This window comes from Anneissia japonica, unplaced genomic scaffold (assembly GCF_011630105.1).
Source record: "Anneissia japonica isolate Jap-2015-1 unplaced genomic scaffold, ASM1163010v1 scaffold11653_len147064_cov108, whole genome shotgun sequence".
Taxonomy (NCBI): domain Eukaryota; kingdom Metazoa; phylum Echinodermata; class Crinoidea; order Comatulida; family Comatulidae; genus Anneissia; species Anneissia japonica.
Window position 1 is genome coordinate 61,783 of NW_022696558.1, and position 9,193 is coordinate 70,975.

Consider the following 9,193-nt stretch of genomic DNA (forward strand, 5'->3'; position numbering starts at 1 on the left):
ATCTATAGATAAAAACATCCATTTGATAATTAAACAGCAGCTTTTCGAGTGGCAGTGCCGATAGAAAACTGCAGTGTTTTGGCACTGCGGCAGTGCCGATAGAAAATCGGAGCTTTTTTCGCACTGCGGCAATAATGCCTATAGAAAATAACAGCTTTTTTCGCACTGTGGCAGTGCCGATAGAAAACAGCAGCTTTTTTGGCACTGCGGCAGTGCCGATAGAAAACAGCAGCTTTTTGGCACTGCGGCAGTGCCGATAGAAAACAGCAGCATTTTTCGCACTGCGGCAGTGCCGATAGCCTCAGCCTAGTAAAGCAATAGTAAGTCTATAATATAGACAAGTGTAGCTAATTGTTATGTAGAATATATAATCAGGTACATTGATTTGTTTGACAAAAGGGGTTGAAGCTATAGTCAAATGCAAGGTAACAAGTGCTTGCATTATAACTATTCTACAAGTGTTCATAAGTGTACAAAGAAATAGAAACTTTTATAGATTTTATAGTAGATTTTATAGATTTCTTTGACCAACGATAATGCAATCATGGATGTATTTGATGTAAAGTGCATAGAGTCACTGAACAATATGCGCTAAATAAATGTAAATTATTAAGCAATTAGTAGAGCTCCGCATAGTACACTATAGAAAAATTGAAAAAAAAATCCTGAGGGCCTGCAAGGCATTAAATCTATTGTCTTTCATCATTTTTCTTTCTATTTCTAATCATTTCTTTCATTTTCTTTTCTTATGTTTGCATGTCTATCTTTTCTTTTCTTTTCTTTTCTTATGTTTCCTTATCTTTCATTTCATTCTTATAATTCCTTATCTGTCTTTCATCATTTTTCTTTCTATTTCTTATCAATTCTTTCCTTTTCCTTTCTTATGTTTGCATGTCTATCTTTCATTTTCTTTTCTAATTTTTCATTATCTTTCCTTTTCCTTTTGTATCCTTAGTTTCTTTTACTTTCTTATCTTTCTTTTCTTTTACCTTCTTATAATTCCAAATTATTTCTTTCCTTTTCTTTCTTATGTTCCTTATCAGTTCTCACCATTTCCTTCCTTCTGTTTCCTAATAATTTCTGTCCTTTTCATTTCTTATGTTTCCTTGACATGACATGAATGGTTTGTGAATTTCAAATCAAACAGCATGGGAAGTGGAAAATAATTAAACAAAAATACTGAGAAATTGAGAAAATATCTAATTAATAAGCATATAATACTTTATTAATTGGCAAGTAGGCTTAAAATGTAAAGCTGTTTCCAGGACCCTATATCCAGTAGCAGTAGATGGGGTGTTGCGAAGGGTGTGTACGCACCCAACCAAATTTGATACGGTCCACATTTCCAAGACAGTCGAGAATGTACTGAATATAAATTCGTAATTCAGAAAAACGCAGTTCATCCTTCTTTTGAGATTTTGGCATAGGTCACCCTGTGAATGTAATCTATTATGGGAAGTGATCATATATTCCAAATAATTTTTAGAAACATGAATTATTATAAAAGTTATGCATTATATCCGTCCACCAAAGCATTATATACACATAGCATTGAAAAGTTGGAAATCAACTAATCATAGAAGACAGTTACAGGGGTGTATCCTGTATTTTTTCTTGGGTCGTGATCATAATTTTATTGACCTTTAACAGTGCCATCAGCTTGAAGCGGATAGCAGGCTCAGTTTCAGAAATGCTGGAATTGAGATAGATTACGTCACACAATTGGCAAGGTCTTCGGATTCATTGCTGATACCTCATCAATGCTTTTTCATTTATGTCACTGTGAAAAGGCCCTAGAAAAAAATATCTTCGGAAAAAATGTGGACGTTTAAAAATTTGGGGGGGGGGTCGTACGACCTTCCCGACCCCCCCCCCTTTTGCATAAACCCATGTAATGATGCATGTTTAATTACTTTCCCTATTGCGTAGGTACAATAATAGTTTGGTTATGGTCAGAATACAAATTTTGAGAGAATTACATTATTATTTTTTTACTGTTGTCCGATTATGTGCATTGAAATTGTGACGACGAACTTGGGCCTCGGTTGACACTTCATATCAAAGGGCATGTTAATTAATCTTGCACAGGAGCCTGTATCACATAGCTACGATGCCTCCTCCTCATTATCTTCATAATTATTACTTATCCATAGTAAAGTGGGGGAAAACTACAAATTCAGAGTGTATTCATTCATTGATAGACGTCTTACAATGCACGAAAGTGTGTTTCTAAGCATCTACAAAACAAAACTTTCCAAAGAAGGACCGCAGACTCGATTACTCACCCCACTCCCCATGACGGGACTGAGAACTGAGGTAAAGTATGGTAAGTGAGTGAACTCAAGAGAGATCTTGAACGATATGTGATTGAACATGTACAGTTCCCATGGCAACATTGTGGAGCTGCCTGCAGTTCGACACTTTGATATTGTTTTATAGCAAGGCATTTTAAGTGTGGTGCAATCTTTGCTCATTTTCCCTAAGTGTGGTGGTCAAGTATAGGCTTAGGGAAAATTCATTATTAAGCTTATGTATAGCTGGCGAGACCCCCGATATATAAATTTTGAACCTACGACCTCTCGCTATAAAGGCGAGCATCATAACCACATTCGTTGAGAGCTATGCTACACAATGTATTACCATGTCCTTTATTTAAACACTGTAAGTACCTTTCTTTGATCATTTATATGTACATACATATATATAGGGCTATACATACATATATTGCATCCCTCTGTGTTAAAAATGCACATCGCATAAGCAAAGTGATGTCTCTACATTGATGAAATTATATATAAATTATATAATTATACAAATTATATAAATAATATATAAATTATATATAAATAATATATAAATTATATATAAATTCAGAATATAATGTCCAGAATATCAGTGTTTGACATGCGAAATATGATTACATCACATCATGACCATATACAGGCACATCATGGCGTTATGTGCGGGGCGGTGGGGGGGGGGACTTGCACTTATATTTATGTCACAATGTATGGTTAATCAAGAACAATCACAGGGAGGATATATACATTTTTCTTATAACCTTCTTCAAAGGAATATACAATTTTTATTATATTTTGTTATTCAAAATCACACTAAAGCAAAAACTAATTATTTTAACTATTATTATTTTTTATTTGATTATCCATTTGTTTTATTTTTATATTTTTGACTAACAAAATATAACAGAAGTTAATGAATGCATGAACTGATATTTTGTGGGTTACATATCACTTTCTATACAAAGGAGATATCATAAATAAATCATATAAACTTTGTTGCCTGACGTGTGTGCATTGAAAGTATAATATTGTCGCCAAACCCACGATCGTAACTCGGGCTAGTGACACCTCCGTCGAAACTTCCGATCATCACCTATAGCTACATCGCTGCTGCTTCTTCCTCATCATCATTATCATCAATAATTTTCCATAATAAAATGGGCAAAGACTAGGAATTCGGAGTATATTCTTTTTTAATAGACATCTCAATTTCTTTTCCATGCATCAAAACTAAAAGTTTCTAAAGGATGACCCCAGAACTCCCCACCCCCCACCATTTAAAATTTGTCCACCCTAGGACCCTATCTGTGTGATAGTCATGGTGAATTCTGGATCCGTGCCTGCCCATTGGTACTGTATTCCCCGAGACTATTGTAAATACAGTAGCCAAACATGCGAATGTCAAGTTATTTTTCGTCAGATTCTTCTTGCAGGAGGGAGTGCCAATTTCCAGGAGATTTCCACGATTTGTGGGAGACTTGAGACACTTGCCCTTGTATCGCATTTGCCATATTTGGCGCCAATTTAACATAATTTGCTCAACATCAATGTTTCTTTGGTATCATTTCCTCAGCCCTCAATGGACCTTTCTATTAAGCCACGCCCCTTGGATATTGTTGCTATGGATGCACATATTCCTGGTCCTGCTCTGATTGGTCAGATAAGTTTGACTGACACTTCACAAATGTCCATTATTGAATGAAATATGACAATCTTTAAATTTTACCTCCATTACTGATCCTTCTGAACTATAGAGGGCGGCAAGCACAGAATCCTGAAAGAAATAGTAACAGTTTATTGAAGCTGTTCAGATAATAATTTTCTGACACAAAAATTATTGTATGATATATATATGATATGCCTATATATGGTTATGATGTGATGTCATAATAACCATATTTAGGCATGTCACATGTTTTTTGTCAAATAAAATTTGATAATCTGGATTTTTAAATAAAAAAAAACAAAAAAAACATGAAAATACACAAATAAAAACGGATTGAGATAACCAACTAACAATTTTACTTAAGTAAACAATTTATGTAAAAGCAAACAAATATTAAAACTCACAGAGTGAACCTGAAAGCTGATGTTTGTTCCACAGTTATCAAGATCATGACAAAGGAAGCTACAAATAGTGCAAGTACAGTATTTCAATTTCCCTATGAAAATAAAAATAAACAATTTGATGGCATGAGCCGTTACTGGGACCGGAAATGGGGGAGGGGGAGCGAGAGGAGTTAACAACTGATACCAAGGTCAAGTTAGTTAGCCTTCATCGACTTATTCTAGAAGGCCGGAAATGGCTGGGATGGGAAAACTAGGCCTAGCCTATTTTTTTTTTTTTTTTGGTCCGACTGCCCGACGAGCTTCGGCCGATGGGGGGGGGGCTTGACAAGACCGATAGGGGGCTTAATCCCCCACTGGCGCCGCCACTGACCCTCTGACCGTAGGGTAAATTGCAGGGTATGCTATGTATTGGCATATTTAGGATGTGCGAGTGTCGTGCACACACCTCCCCTCTGATAAAAATACTTGCCCATCCACTGAAAAATCATGCTCAAGTAGTTAAAAATCACCTCAAATCACATTATTTTGCGAGTTATCTCCCTCACCTAATCACCGATCCCCACTTTACCTTCCCACCACATCACCTCCCCTGTTTCAAGGTCCCCCTACGCCACTGACGCTAGGGCCTGCTAGTAGGAAAAGTTTGTAAGCCTACTACAGGATCAGATTGCGCTATAGCCAAAATATAAATGTATGTTATTTTTAATACCGGCATGATTGTAGTATCTTCTTTTCAAAATAATTCCTATTCCTCTATCTTAACATATTTCGAATAATAATAATTCAAAGTTTCTTCTATACCGGTTATTATGCATGCAAATTTAATCTAAACTTTAATCATTGAGATTGTGAATGTGACTTATCCTAGATACCAAAGTAGGCCAAACATTGAAAAACTTTGCTTTTACAATAAACTACAGCAACCCACTCGAAAAAATTAAGGTTTATATAGAAGACTGTGGCTAAGAAATGCTAAATCAAACGCAGAAACTGTACTGCTATATTTTCTTATTTATTTTAGCCAGGGTATGCACTGCATACCTTGCTTGCCTTGACGGTCCACCACTGCTCCTGGGCATCCTGAGGTGCAAACATAGCTGGGCAGATCAGGATTTAAGCACTGCAGGACCAAGGCTCTGGAATAACTTACTTTGAACATTAAAAATCTCGTTCACTTGATAATTTTAAGTCACTACTCAGAAAGCATCTTTTGTTTTTTTTTTAATAATCTCTTTTTTTGAACTGCACCTTGAGCAATGACTGTTGAAATGGCACCATACAAATTGATTGATTGATTGATTGATTGATTGATTGATTGATTGAAAACACGGCTCTAGTTTATGTAAAGTATCTTATTTATAATTTGTCTTGTGAAAAGGATTGCTACGAAAATATAAAAATATCTATATAATATATACAAAACTGTAAAACAAAAAACCTATTTATATAAAAAATTGTTTCATTAAATACTTACTGTACAGTGCTTTGCTAAAAAAATAAGGTTTGGTGCAACGCTCATTCCAGCATTTACGTATTGTTTATTGCACTATTTTCAGGAGCACACACTGCACCTACTATACCAGACACAATTTAATGCAAGTTAACGAGGCACAAGCAACAGATAATTTTCAATGACAATCAGCACGCCGGCAGCGTCACTCCATCAAACGATCACAGAAAGCTGAGAAAGACTTATCTGCCAGCAGTCATACAACAGTCGTAAGGATGCAGTACAGTATAAGCCCGGCTTTTAATTTTAGGGTGTGTTAACTGCTGCCTTGCATGGACAAATTATCACCAGTCAGACTCAATGTCCGTGTTCGGATGTAAACTCAAATACATGTGTAATCTAATAATAGCATTGGGGCTAATTATGATGGCCATTCGGACGAGTAGAATAAGAACCGATAAAACCAGTAACTTCTTGTATGTCTTTCCTTCAACCAAGGTCAGACACAGGTTTTTTAGCAATATTTTTGTTGTTACTGTTTAAAACTATACATAATCTAGCCTTTGTAACTTCATTTGGAGCTTCAAGTGATTTCTTTACCGTGATAACAAAACTTTATTAAACTCGGCACATGTCCGCCACTAGACAATGCCATGTTGTTGTTGACTGTAAAACAACACAAAAGTTGTTGTAACAAAACTAATTTAAAAGTAGCTATAAAATTTTTTTTCTGTTATTAAAATAAAAATAATATCTAATTATAATTTTTAAGTTTGTTTTTAAAGCAGTAATACTCACTTTAAACAATAAACTATGAAATAGAAATACAACATTTGAACAAATACAGTGATGCATGTAAAAATGTTTTTTGCTCGCTAGCCTACCGTAAAGAACTTTTGTTTGTTGTAAGTTTAAACATAATTTTCTTTGCTAAAGATAGAAATTTTACTCTGGCCCGGTTGTAGGCCTATACAAATCTAAAGGTCAACTTGTGACATGGGCCTTTTTAATGTGATAAATTACACCTGGAGGCAGCATGTAATTGAAATATCCACTAAAAAAGATGGGTTTTTGGGACAGATGTTTTTCAAATTTTTTATGGCTAGAGGCAAAATTTAATTGCCACACGTGGAAGTTGGAAGCACCCGGTAAAACTTTACTCGTCCGAACGGGCCCAACGTCGGATCAGACTAAGAGTTAATTTGTGTCTGACATTTGATCAAATAAATTGTACATCTGTCAGAGTACGCTCAAAAGAGGTTCTGCAGAGTAAAGAAAGATGATGATGGAGCGGATGCCGGCTGTCAAAGAGCTTCTGGCTTTGACACTGCAATTATTTAAATTCATTTCCCATTTGCTGGATTTGTTGAGATTCAGCGTCTTGTTTATTTTATAGGAAGGGGCTATATAAATCATATCAATTATTAATCTAATCAGCCATCAACAATTTGAACTGAACAACTACAAAGATTTAGTTACACTATACATAGTAATATTCACAAACATACATTTATATAGCAGGGCTTGTTATTAGAAAATGGCAATTAATTGGGTGAGGGAGAAATTTAAGTTAATAGTGTAATAATAGTTTTACACACATAATTACTACTACAGTCATAAAAGTAGTGTTAAAGTTCAAAGCAACACAGAATACCTCCTAGCAGACAGCACTGCCTCAGTATTTGGGATTTTTACTAGATTTAAGCCAAGTGATTTTCAAAACCCAGGTGCTCTATATGAATGTATGATTTAAATTGAATAAAAAATTTAAAAAAGAAAAAAAAAGGATGCTGTATTTTTCACGCAGCTGAAGGGTAGTTTGATTTAGTCAACGTACCGTAGAATTCTATGGATATTTTATCCTTGACACTTGTGTTTCCCACATGAACCAGATGTCAATGGCTATGTTCTCACACAGGTGCTAATGGTTAGCAGGATCCGGATCCTGCTAACCATTAGCTGCTATGCGTCCATACGAGAAAACCCTGATCCGGATACCAAAAATATGATGATCGAATCATTGGCCAATAAGAAACTGGAAATTGTAAACGCGTACGTGTTATTGGTTGATGATAAAAACGCACTCAATATGCTAACCAATAGCGCTTGCTAACCGTTAGCTGTATCCGGATACTGCTAACGAATTGGGCGTTCTCACTAGAAATCCGTCCGTGCATTTCGGAAAATAAGGGACAATTTCCGTGCATATTTTGCCAAAAATTAGGTTTTAACCTAATCTTAATATATAAAAAATGTATTAATGCACAGTATTTACTTTCTGCGCTCCTATTTTCCTATCAATTTTCTACGTAAATTTGAGCTGGATTATGAGGTATCATCCGCTCAATTAAAAAACTCTACAGTATGGCAGACAGGTCTCCGGTTAAATAGACTAGAATCTAGATAGATAGACAGGCCTAGATGAAAAGCTTGATTTGATTGAGCACATAAAAATTAAAGTTTGCTATCTGTGTGGTTTCTCAGCGTCTGTAAAAACCAATCTACGTTTATTTACGTTCATTTTGATATAACAATAATATGTTAGATTTATATAGCGCTTAATGGCAACAAGGCCTCTAAGCGCTTCACACTACTACCCCACGTCATTGGATTAGAAAAGCATGACGTATGTGTAACTGCGCCCTCAATTTTACTTTTCCAGTGAGTGCTTGTTAGAATTTCAATACTCAAAGCAGTCTAACCGTGATAAAGCCGGCTTTAGTCAAGGAGTTAAGACTACCAGTTAAGACCGTTTTGTAGCAGTCCGCCCAAGGACTTAAAGTGACTAAAACAAGAAATTGATTTATGATATATTTATATTCTCCACAAGATAAGCTATAAAATGATGGGTCATTTAATCAATCACTCAATCGGAGATTTACCTGGCGCACATATCCATCACCCCGTTAGGAAAGAAGAAACTTATTTCATTGGAAAACATATAAAAAGCATTTTTACAGTCTTTGTGTACCTACTGTACTAGAAGTGGGCCTTGGATTCCTTGTCGTGGAATTGGCTCTGGTGACGCCACTGAGGCACACAACCATATCAACTGATTGAGTAACGTTTCTCAGTAACAAAGGTGTGTCACGTGTTGTGATGTCACCAGTGGTGTATCTAGGGGTATAGAAATGGAGTGGGGGCTGATGGAAGGGGGCAGGGGAGAACTTACTCTCTTGCTGCATGCTGTCTTCTGTGATTGTGTTATCTTGATCTACAGCTGCTTCTAATCCTTTGAGAGCATCAGTGACATTTTGTACTTTGAACTCCTCCATGCCTTGCTGGGAATCCCCGACCTCCATGATGTTGACGTCTTCTTCCCCTTCCTCATTCTCTGAGCTACTAACCTCTTCAAAGATCTGTTTCCAGTCGT

General features: G+C 36.0%; 1 protein-coding gene across 1 annotated transcript; it reads right to left on the reverse strand.

Moving 5' to 3' along the window:
- Positions 1-3,593: 3,593 nt before the first annotated feature.
- On the reverse strand, positions 3,594-9,183 carry LOC117102123. The gene is made up of 3 exons (XM_033242323.1): positions 8,993-9,183; positions 4,371-4,462; positions 3,594-4,074 (listed from the first exon to the last, which is right to left on the reverse strand). Exons 1-3 carry the CDS (start codon positions 9,120-9,122, stop codon positions 3,979-3,981), a joined length of 318 nt encoding a protein of 105 aa, XP_033098214.1. The 5' UTR covers positions 9,123-9,183; the 3' UTR covers positions 3,594-3,978.
- Between the last annotated feature and the right edge of the window lie 10 nt (positions 9,184-9,193).